General features: G+C 38.0%; 1 protein-coding gene and 1 pseudogene across 1 annotated transcript; one reads left to right on the forward strand and one right to left on the reverse strand.

Annotated features, from left to right (window-relative positions):
• Positions 1-679: 679 nt before the first annotated feature.
• On the forward strand, positions 680-2,332 carry LOC114530536 (annotated as a pseudogene).
• Positions 2,333-8,465: 6,133 nt separating this feature from the next.
• Positions 8,466-12,043, reverse strand: LOC114526887 (stAR-related lipid transfer protein 5-like). The gene is made up of 9 exons (XM_028548424.1): positions 11,929-12,043; positions 10,875-10,918; positions 10,614-10,666; positions 10,383-10,478; positions 10,116-10,270; positions 9,506-9,651; positions 9,319-9,359; positions 8,884-8,978; positions 8,466-8,736 (listed from the first exon to the last, which is right to left on the reverse strand). Exons 2-9 carry the CDS (start codon positions 10,908-10,910, stop codon positions 8,543-8,545), a joined length of 816 nt encoding a protein of 271 aa, XP_028404225.1. The 5' UTR covers positions 10,911-10,918; positions 11,929-12,043; the 3' UTR covers positions 8,466-8,542.
• Between the last annotated feature and the right edge of the window lie 302 nt (positions 12,044-12,345).

The following is a 12,345-nucleotide window of genomic DNA, read 5'->3' on the forward strand; positions in this document are numbered from 1 at the left end:
AGCTAAGCAAAAAATACAAATTGCTAAAAGATATTGCTTGTAACTAAAAAACATTCGAAATTAAAGATTAATTACGGAAAAATTATTAGTGCATGGGGCTAAAGCCCAGCAAGCCACCCTGCTTCGCGGTCCCTATAATAAACCACGCTGTTTTAAAGGTCAAATGCTTGTTCTATATAAAATTTCCAGCATGTTTGGCGCTTATATACAAGGATTAAACAATACAAACAACCAAAGAGACTCTTCGTGCAAGTTTGACTATGACGCTGTACTTTGGCTTCTCGCATTTTATTAAATTATGAGAGGAACCACGCTGTTTTAATGGTCAAATGCTGGTCCTATGTAAAGTTTCCAGCATGTTTGGCGCTCACATACAAACATTAATTAAACAATATAACCATGCTTTGGTGATGATGTCAAATATTTTGATATGGATAACCACGCAGCCTAAATGGTCTAATATTAATTCTGGTGCTATGACAGACAAAGTGATGACAGACAGACCTATGTAAAGTTTCAAGCATGTTTGGTGCTCATATAAAAACATCTATATAAAATTGCAACTTGCAAGCATCGAAGACGAAACGGTATACTCGACCATGGTCGAATGTGCAGGAAAACGATATACTTGACCATGATCGAATATACCGGAAAATGGTACACTCGATCATGGTCGAATATGGCCGGAAAACGGTATACCTAACCACGGTCAAATATACGGATAAACAGAAAATTGACCATGATCAAATATACCGGAAAATGGTACACTCGACCATGGTCGAATATACCGGGAAACTGCATAATCGGTCTAATTCTGGCCACGCTGTTTTAATGGTCAATACTCGTCTGTTCCTATTGAATGTTGCAAATATATTTTGTGGTGATATACAAAAATTTTCAAATATACCTAGGCCTATGAAATGGCCGCAACTGCCTCGCAATTTAAGGATTATTTTTAAAGTGCCCAGCAAGTTTGGCACTCATATACAAACATTAAACAATATAACCATGCTTATGATGTTAGATATATGGCCGGAAAACGGTATACTCGACCATGGTCTAATATACCAAAAATATAACCATGGTTTGGTTATTATGTCAAATATTTTGACATGGATAACCACGCTGTTTTAATGGTCTAATGCATGCTCGTCTTTTTTGTCTCTGTTTTTTTTATTCTGGCCAAACATATGTACTGAACATAACTAATTTCATTGCGGATTTATTACGACAGATATCGTTGGAAATTAGAATACTCATTTCTTTGAATTGGTTATTAAAATATATATACGTAATTGAGGAAGTAAAAGTTACGATAGCATTCAAGATAAGATACACTACGTATACTTGCATGTAAGCAAAAAATACAAATTGTTAAAAATATTGCTTGTAAATTTGAGCGAACTAAAAAATATTTGAAATTAAAGACTAATTACAGAAAAATTATTGGTGGGGCTAAAGCCCAGCGAGCCACCCTGCTCCGCGGTCCCTCGTATGGTATTTATTAAATTTTGTCTTGAATCCTCTCGCAGCTTCACGGTAGCCTGCGGATTGTTTAGAAGTTTTATGACCATCATTATTCTTGACCAACTTCGACTTAAGGATTGAATTTTTGGTGGAAAAAGAACAACAATCGTTCCGTATAACATTTCCTTCGAAGATGAACTTGAACGAGCAAAAATGTTAAAAGAAGATTTAGAGGAAGGAGATGGTTGGAGCCTGGCAACCTCTGGTGATGGTTATGACTATTGGATAAAAACATTTCATGATCACAAAGATCATGTTGCTCTCAAGATCGTCTACAACATTGATATGCCGTTTCCACCTGAGGTTTTTGTAAAGCTGCTTGATCCTAAGAATCTCGAAGAGCGAAACGATTGGGACAGATCTTTCGTTGAACATGCACGAATGCCTGGAAACGTTTGCTGACGAAGGTAGTTTCACCTACATGCGAGCTCCTGTGTCGTTTCTCTTGGCCGAGCCCGATCGTTCGTTTGTGTTGTATCTTCGGAATCTCCCCAAAGCTAAAGAAGTAGATTGGTTTGGAAAGAAGGCGACGATGCTATTGCTAAAGCAGGCGTGCCATTCTTGAAAAACTCCCGGTGAAGATGGCTATGTGAGAGCTACAAACGGTGGAAACTTCTATATAATAACAGAGGATGAAGAGAAACCTGGGAAGGCGTGTCACGTGCTTGCCCTAACTGCCAACAGTTACAATGGCTGGATTCCGAGAACCGGCATGGAATGGATGCAAAAGAGAGTTGTGCCGAAAACGTTTAACAAATGGCGTGATAACATGGTTACGGGTTATGAAAAGTACTTTGAAAAATAAACAAAATTCGTTTGTCACCGATCACAAACGACGAAATATTGTAAAGTGGGAGGCTAATATTCATGTATTCATTTTAGCAGACTGTGAAAATAATCAATTTCAAAAGAACTAATAATGCTGAACGTGAATAAATATTATATATTAGCCCCCCACCTGGCGATTCCCCGCCGTTTATGTCAGCGATTCGAATTCGCATTTGGTTTACCGTTTACATATATCATCGCAGTGCATATTTCTCACTGGTTGAAACAACTTAAAGGCAGTTACAGTCGGTAATGTAAACAAACGCCCTGTTTAAATTTTCAATCACTATAATCATTTCAAAAAATATCAACAGTCAGAATATCTGACACTACTTTTCTTCGCTATAGTCAGCCTAAATGAGTATAAGCTGGAGTTTATGTTTATGTTCGTTAATCTCGGGTAAGCATATCATATGGCAGAGTCATGTGAACAACTTCGAAGCCAAAGAAGGACTCTTCTGCTGTAGTGTTCCACAGCAGCCAACCCGAATTTTTCCATTCCCAAACTTCCGGCAAATAAAAATTCAGTTTGCGAGGAGGCTATTTCACAGGCAACTTCAATAAGTCTCTGTTTTTCATCAATTATCACAAAGTCAGACATTGAAATTGCAAAGTCGCTAGTTGGAATCAAGCGTTTCAAAAGTGTTTCAAATTTCCTGCTGTCATGGCGTGCCAAATTCTGATCATCTCGGCTGGCTTTCCTTTTGAGTCTCTCGGGCGCCCCCATTGAAATCGGAATTTTTACATGACACGCTTCGCAACTGCCATTGCTGCGGTAATCTGGTGAAGCTTACAAGAAAAGTGCTGGGAGGCAAAACATGATCCGATTCCACTCCAAAGCGTTAGTGTACGCAAGGGATGGGCAACTGTAGTCCACTTAAGCTACAGGGGGCAGATACACCTTAACAGTTGACATATATAGCCACTTCAGTTTCCAAATCCCAGCAATAATACTTGTATTTATGTTACTGTCGCCGTACTCCACAGTGCCAATGGCTATAATCAAAATGTACCATCTCAAGGTATATTCATTTCGTGCATGGTTTTTTAATTATTCGTATGTAACATATCGAGGTTTATTCCCACATTTTTCAGCGGTGCAATTTTAGGATTTTGTCAAAACATAATCGGAATTAGCTATAAGGCACGCGTATAGACGCCACCAAGGTCTCGTTGACAATTTTCATCCCGCCGCACCTTAAATTTCCCCCCCAGGTATATTTATGTGAACATTTGAATAGAAACTTGTTAGCTCTCGCAAAGGCAAGTTAACAACGGAGAGATTTTGGCGATTTAACCATGTTTATATAAGGGATTTTGCGATAAATTTTGGCAATGACATTGACACCGACAGTCTGGATTTTTAGATATCTTAAGGGGCGATTTCATCATCTTCCGATATTTATCATGTAGCTAGTCGAGTATAGTTAAAAATGAACTGTGAAAGCGTGTGAAAGCGGTTATCACTTACAAGTAGAACACGATTTAGTAGAGCTTGATGTCCAAATTCACATTATCAACGTCATATTTAAAAAGGATAAGCGTATTAAATGTTGATAGTTTCTGGAATATTGAGAATGTTTCTCACAAAGGGACTTCTAGCGACTCTAGTTAAGCTGCTTTTACAAAGCCATTTTTGAAACAATGTGTTGCTTATATCCAGCCCTATTACCTCGTACCTGAGTCCTGAGGTATATTACCTCTATATCCAGTCCTATTACCTCGTATCTGAGGTATATTACCTCTATATCCAGTCCAATTACCTCGTATATTTCGAGATCATACACCAGTACTGTTCTACTTTAAGCGACATATAAACAATACTGCACTTCCCCTATGAGAACCGCTCGTGTAAGTCGTTTCCTTATTACAGTTTTTGTGTAGGTCCACCACAACCAAACTAGAGCGAAATTTTTACACTTGAACATGTTGATATATTGTGCAGTTGTTGAGTTTCAGTAGTCAGGGAAAATTTGTCTTCATATACAAACACATCGAACAAACCAAAGCAAAAGAGATCTATACATTCCCATGCAAGATATATATGCCTGTAGCTACTGCTACACCAACCATCTTGCCAGTAAGCACATGCAGTTACTTTACAAATAGCAGTGTTCTCGTGACCTTTGGAAATCAACCTATTGATCGATGCGACGGTTTCGAACCAAAATGACAATTTAACCGACGTCCGTGCATATCATAGGTGTTACGCGAAATTAATCCAAAATTTTAATGTTCCTAAAGTGAAACGGGAGTGTCGTTTCCGGTGAGCAATTAATCAATATATACTTTAAAAGCTTTCGAAAACTGGTGTCATTTACCAAAAGCTGTTAACAGCTGCGAAAAGTACTTAACTCGATCAAGACGCTTGTAAATGATACATTTGATAAATAAGGCTAATTTCGAACTCGTCATGCCACGATCGCTTGCTAAAGACAAGGCGGCCTTTTCTACGTCGAATCGCGCGATGTCGTTGTGTCTAAAGGGCGTCGGTGGAGCATATCTGGTAGAGAGAAGCATGTCGAGCAGACAGGGAGAACAAGCCGCGGAGAAGCCGAAGCGCAGACGGCACAGGCCGAATGCTGCCCAAAAGGAGCGCGAACGACAACGCGTGTTTCGCGAAGCCTTCGCAACCTTACGAGAGCACCTTCCCTTGGAATCGTCGAAGAAAATCCCGAAGAGAGACATTCTACGACTTGCGGCACAGTACATAAAGTATCTCACAAACCTTTTGAATCAACCCGGTATGCGGTATATAATGGAGGGCGCAATTTAGCTGGGACTTTGCCTGCACAGACCCAGCGCAGTGCTAACGAAAGTCTAAGCATGCACCTGGCCATGGGATGAAAACAATGTTTTTAAACTCTTGATGTGAACACGATGGGTAAACAGTTGCACGTTGTAAATTCACGCAACAAAGCCGACAAAATCCACTGAGACACTTATGTTCTCGAGATCATAAAAAGAGGAAAACTGAAACAGTGGCGTAGCCAGCCTGACGATTTTACCATGCTATGCAAATTTTATGGTATTATCATTTTTCGTATATTCAGAAATTCATTGTTTTCATAGTGAATGAACACCAAAATATTGGCATTGCATGACTAAATCGTCGAGCTAGTGGCTATACCACTGAACTTGCCATGAACTTCTCGAGGGGATTTGCGGCTACCTTACGCTGTTATGCATCTATATGATCGTCAGTCATCGACTGTATTTATATATATTATATTGTGAAGTAAAAAAAGAAATTAAAAAAAGTAAAAATTGTTACTGATTACAGAGTTTGAAAAATTGAAAGCCTGTGTCTGTCAGAGTATTATATAGTTATGTTAGCTGTAGCCGGTTGTACATTTGTGGATTCATTTTTTCACTGCGCACACTCACCAATTTTATCCGTTCTCGCAGCTTCTGAGTGGGTCGGTACTATGAGCAAGAAAATATGATAGGGATACCATTTTCATCCGGCTGAAACTTGGCAAGCATGCATGTAATTGTAGTGTAAACAGATTAGGCCATTGTCTCATTGGCAATTGTTTACCAGATCAAACAGAAACTGAATCATCTTAAGTACTAAATGCTATTCTGTGTAGCTACTATTTATTCATCAAAGGCGATTTTCCCCTAGGTGAATTTTTCGAGCAAACGAAATTTTTCGCTTGACTATTCATTTCAATTGTTCTCACAATTGAAAAGAAAATTAGGTGAAAAATTGCGTTCGAACGAAGAATTCTAACAACACCGAACATTTGCATATCTTGCGTGGGTGTATGTAAACCATATGAAACAATCAATAGTGTTGCACACATTTCGTGATCAGTCGAACAGGGAACGTTAGTTCAAGCGTTCACCACCAGGATGCCTATCAAAAACAGGATTTTTGGATTAATAAAATAAAGACGAAAAATTTGTGACCTGGAACCAATGAGTCTTCCTGCTGAACATGAGTTTTTTACACACGCACGTAGATTTAGACATGACGTCAATTCCACTGAGGCACGAACCCGCATTTGTACGAGCTTGATTATATATTGCTCTATCCTGCGACCCAATTGTGAGATCGGCTAAACACTGCCTATCGGCCGGTCGTTATGGTTCACGCTGGCTAATAATTGGCGCGATACTACGTTGCTGTGACATGAAAAACAAATTTAAATTTTCAATGGTGCTATAAATTATGCATATTACAATGGTAGTATTGTGTCTTCAATTTACAGTAAAGTCTGCTGTCAACTTTTCTGATTCATGCTAATATCATAATCGGGCATATGCGAAGATCTGTTGCTCTGATCGTTACATTATGCCCGCTTATATGAGTGGCGCAATACTAAAATGCTGTTATATCAAAAAACTCCGATCATTTCAATGGATCTAGAAATTTTGCATATTAGAATTGAAGATTGGCATCTTCAGTTTACAGTAAAATATGCTTGCAACTTTTCGAACTTTCGTTAATATCATAATCAGGCATAATGCGACGATCAGTTACTCATCGGCTGTTACATAATGGTGACAGCAACGGAAATCACTTTGTTGCGACGCGACAATTAATTTTGCTGCTGGGACGAGGTGTTGCGGACATCACAACTTGAAAGGACCGCGCGCACTATATGACCACTCATGCTTTACATATCCACACCAATTACTCAAAAGTATAAATGAAACACCTAAACTCTGTTCCTTCCCCGTCAAGTAGATATTCTTATTGAAACTTTCAGCTGATTTCAGTTTGATATTTAACAAGGAACGTCTGGTTCCGTTATCGCTTCACTCTCTATATATCGTCGAGTCAGCGAATTGTTCGTAATCTTTGCACTCAATCAAGCGGATACAACAACTGTCTATTAAAAACGACTGCTCAATAAAACCAAAGAGTCTTAGACGAGCTCAATATAACCAAAGAGTCTTAGACGATGTATTCCCTATATACAAAAGGCCTTTGGCTCGAAATGTTGAGAAGATTTTTTGTCTCTTTTAGCTATAGGTATTTCATTTGTATACCATGCACAAATTGCCGAAAAATTTTTCGCTTTCAAATTATCACGCATATTTGGGCTGCCTAGGATTTAAAGAGTTTTTCGAAGTCTCCACGCCGTTCCCCGACGAATCGAACAAGCTCGGTTAGAATTTATAGCCAAATGTGCAATCGATGTTTCATCCATTTTACAGCTGCCGAATGATTATGAATAAGCTCGCTTGATGCTAAGGAAATTCCTGGGTACGAGGTTGGCTTGATTGTACTGCCTTGCCTATACTAGCAGTCTAGCACTAGAAGATGAAGATAACACGCAATATGAAAACGCACGTACCAGGCTGGTTATGTCGATAGTTACACGTTCAACCGGCATAAACTATGAATGCCCGGTTTTCATTACATTATATTTATTTGCACGCCACGGTAAAAATGTTTCTTCGATCTCTTCGGTCGGACTACAAAGAGTAGATTTAGGACAAGTTTTTCCATCATGATTCGACTGCATTTTGAGCTCAATGGCCAGGTACGTGCATGTTATGTTACACCACATGCACGGTCCGCTTTGTATCAGTCAAGGTCTTTTTAACCTCTTTGGCTGCTTTACGCTTTTTCTGCATTATTTTTTTTATTCGCAAACATCTATCCGTCGTTTCTAGAACCGTTGTAGATAATCTAATCATACTCGATCGACAAAATGATTAATTTTAAAAGTATACTATAATTGATTAATACTAATATGAAAAATATTACGTACATGCACTCTCTAAAAATTTAGCCTAAAGTAAAAATGAAGGTAGTGAATTTGCTATAGAGTTTAAGCATAATTCAAGCAATTGAACATTTTTTTAAAAATGAAAATTCAATAAGAGCATTCATTCTACTCTGCATCATAAACGAACTTCGAGGAGAAAGATTCACTGTACGCATACGCGAGACCTTAGCGTGCATTGTTTTTTATGACTTTTTTAAAAGCCTATATAACATTTATTAGCTAGTATCAATGTGTGGTAATGCGTCGTATAATTCTAGTATCAATGTATGAATTGATGCATCGCATACTCCCGTCAAATTTGAACTCCAATTGAATAAATATTCAATTGGATAGGTTAATTAAAATATGGTTGCATGGATGCAATTTGATTTTCACAAAATTTTAATTTGATTTCCACCCCAATGCATTAAAAAAGGGAAACTCCTTATGATTATGCAGTCTTAATTCGCCATAACCTCTCTGGCCCGTTTCACTTTCTCAGCAAATTCCAGTGCGTCCTTTTTGAACTTGGATGGCGCCCTATCAGGATTGTCCAGTTCTTCGTTGTACATTTTTTCTACAGCTTCCTTGATCAATCCGATACGTCCTCCTTGGTTTGCAGTGACCATGTTAATAATGGTGGCTGGAACACTACCTTTTATTTTAAAAGAAAAAAATGAATGTTGATTTGTGCACTTGAAATTCTCCTGCATGGTGAACTCTGTAATTATAGCTAAGAATTGAATTCTGGTAACACAGGTGAATGAAACCATCGACATTTGAAAGTTCACATATAATGCACCTTTTAAATCAAAATGAGCTACATTAGTCGACATGATTCGCGGTGGATCTTCGCTAAGAACTTTGAGCACAACGCCGGCAATTAGAATCGAACCCCTAAACACAATTATACTTCATGTATTAATAGTGTCAAAAATCGGTATGATAATTTATGATAAAGGCCCGTTTACACTACACTGGATTCGCTAGTCACGATATCTTCGTTTGTTTCAAAGAGCAATTTTAGTAACAAATGCTTATTAGTTTGATAGATTTGGTATATTTCGATCTCTGACAGTTCTATTTGACATTTCTACTGCCTTTTAATAGCTACAAAATTTGACCCACTCCGGAAGCAATCCGGTATAGTGTAAACGGGGCCTAAATTTATTAACTGCTCCATAACCATCATATATATGCATTGCATAAAGACGAATCAAAATGACAAAAAGTTTACCGGACATATTTCTTGCAAGGGGGACATGAATGATGTTCAACCTGCGAGAATAACTATCCAGATTAAACTGACTGCGTAAATTAATAATGATCATTTACACACGTTACTACAGTGATTACGATGGGCACTATAGTATCTAATAGTATGACCACCTAACTATTCCTTTAGTATATAGAATGCAACTTACGTGTTTTGTGAAAAACGTTACTGTACCATCTTGTAAGACGCGAACAGCACTTATGCTACAAAAATCTCGAGGACTGACTGGCCATATGCCTTTGTACTTCAAGTAGATAACCTTAGTAAGACCTCCTAGCACTTCAATCTCTTCACCTAAATCAGCGGGGAAAATGATCGCGGGGTCTTTTGTTGTTCACCAATAGCGATCTCACTCAACGATTTGCAAGCCGATTGTTTCAAATTTGGCCATAATTTACTCCCTCTTGACCGAGTGCCTTATACCTTGCCAATTTTATTCAATGGGTCCAACCACCTCATCTATCAGCAGGTATACTGTTTCTGTGTCATAGTAAATGTGTGTGCACGTTGGTAGAGATTAATGGATTTCTCTCGCTCGTGCAAGCTCATATTGTCAGCGGGTGTCTTATGTACAATTATAAGATCAGTAGGTAAAATGCAAAGCTTTTAACTTCTTTTCTGTGAACCGCTATACTGAGAAAAAGACTGGGACAGCTGTTCTAGGGAAATGTTTCGGACAGTTCTGACTAGTGTAGTAAGTGAGTTTCAGCCAACGGTGAATTTGTGGCATGTTTTGATAAAAAGTAATACTTGCTTACCGGCATCAAACATCTCATCATGGTCAGGCACATTGTCAAAATTATCAAGATAAGACAACAGAAAGTGCAATGGAACATTAATCTCTATTGTGCCTTTTGAGCAATCCCAAATACTAAAGTCAGGACTCGCAGGCTTTCTGAGAACTTCGACACCTCTGTGAAAGTTTTTGATAAATTAGTAATTACATTACGTACAATTTCAGATTCGGAACTCTCTTTCTTAACACTGGATTAAGAATACTTCAGTTAGTTTTGATACACACTCACTTTATATTTCCTACGAACTTCCACCCGTTTTCATTCTCTTTGGCATTATAAAACTCCATCAATTCCTTCAACGCACCGTCAACAACCATTTTGTACCTGTTCATTGCACAAAAATACTAACAATTTTTAAAAATCTTATTAATTGTACTGGTCTTCTAACACTTTTGAAAAGTGGAAATTTCAAGCACAATTTGAGCTTCTACGAATTCGGGAAATATGAATGTCACTCACGTTGGAGTATCTTTCTCGGGGTTAAAATAGATCCCAGTACTATCAACAGATTTCTGAAAACAAGGACAATTAATATAAGATTTCAACTGTACATGGTAAATAATAACACGCTGTGTTAAGTTCAGTAGATTTTTCCATGGTCCTTTCACAGTGTTATTTCAAACTTTCAATACAGAGGACTATCTTGACTAAATACTCCCCCCCCCATTAACTCATACCGAATGTGTAAATATACCATTGATGGGAAATATATGTTTCTACCTTGGCTTGTATTTCCTGGTTCTGCTGACTATCCATACTTCCAGCTGAAAAATACGACAAAGAAATAGTAAAACGACTTTCAAAAAGGTTAACAACAGATACTCCTGTTCTTGGTTCTTACTCCTTGGTTCTTACAAAGAGATAAGCGATTCGTCGAATTTAATATTCCACATTGCACATTGATTGCACATTCATCCCCTCCCCCCATGCCTGGCTCCTAGCGCCGCCACTGTGAATACTCATATATGCGCTTTATCTTTAGGGTTCTAAAATATTTAGGGTTCTAAAATATTTAGGGTTCTAAAAAATTTAGGGTTCCAGCATATGGTGATTACTTCTAAATTTTTTCTTATCATAATTTTTATAGTATTCCGTCGATGTCTCAAACATCCAAATTTCTTAAAACAATTTTCTACAAAAAAGGGCTTGAAAATAAACTAGGTTTGTTTAATCTCTGCACGACTGACAGCGCGAATGGCACGTGAAAAATTGATGCGATAAATCAATATGCATCGAAGAAAATAATTTGAAATACGATGCTAATATAATTGATGCCATACTATAGGTTCAGGTCAGAACTTGACCACGACAGATAATTTGACTTTTTTTACTTTATTCTCCCTATAAGTTGCTTTTAGATCGCATTCTATTCCAAACTGCTTTTCCCGATTACGTATCTATAAATTCGGTCACGTATTTCAACTTTTAATTTCATGCTATTACAGGATTTACAGAGTATACCGATTCATGTCGTCATGTCGACATTGCTTTGACATGCAATCACCTTCAACAACACACAATGTCTGATCATAGTCTGATCGAACTTCGAAGGTCGCGTTACGTTCATGTCCCTTTAGGCAATCATGCATGCATTCATTGCATCGAGAATTTAGTATATGTAGATTTAGATGTGCGATTAACCTATAGTTTCGGTTACCTAATACACGTACGTAGAGCTATATATACTCTGCAGCTTTCAGCCATTATATTTATGGCATCTCAGATGCGGCATCTGCATGAATTTTAATTCGAATATAAAAAAATGAAATCTTACCAAAAAACTATGCAGTATTGGGAATATCAAATATTTCCAATAATCCTGTAAGTATTATTACTCGGTGGAATGACTGGAATCTTCCTCGCCTTGACCTTTATATCCGTAAAGAGACGACTTGCGTAGAATTGGACTTTGGACTTAAAAACCAATTATTATGGACTGCTTGTATATATAAGCGCTCTGAGTGTGTCATGTGATTTAACCAACTTTTATAATGAATATGTCCACCGCTAAATTACAGGTTACTGATGTCAAATGAATATTCTATGAATACATCCAACTCAAAGCTAGACCTATGTATTAGTTAGTGACTTAATTCATTCAGTGGCACCGAGGAGACAGCGTGTTTTTTTGACCCGAGGTCGAGGCCGCAGTTGTTGGTCGAGCGGTCGAGGGTGCTCGAAACCACTAAAC

Source organism: Dendronephthya gigantea, unplaced genomic scaffold (genome assembly GCF_004324835.1).
Source record: "Dendronephthya gigantea isolate DGI-Jeju-01 unplaced genomic scaffold, DenGig_1.0 000001F, whole genome shotgun sequence".
Taxonomy (NCBI): Eukaryota; Metazoa; Cnidaria; class Anthozoa; order Malacalcyonacea; family Nephtheidae; genus Dendronephthya; species Dendronephthya gigantea.

Excerpts from the sequence above, each read along its gene's own strand:
- LOC114526887 (XM_028548424.1), bottom strand. The coding sequence starts at position 10,910 with ATGGATAGTCAGCAGAACCAGGAAATACAAGCCAAG. Across the intron at positions 9,360-9,505 it reads TAACGTTTTTCACAAAACAC|GTTGAACATCATTCATGTCC; the intron begins GTAAGTTGCATT and ends TTATTCTCGCAG. Across the intron at positions 8,979-9,318 it reads CCTTGCAAGAAATATGTCCG|GGGTTCGATTCTAATTGCCG; the intron begins GTAAACTTTTTG and ends AATTGTGTTTAG.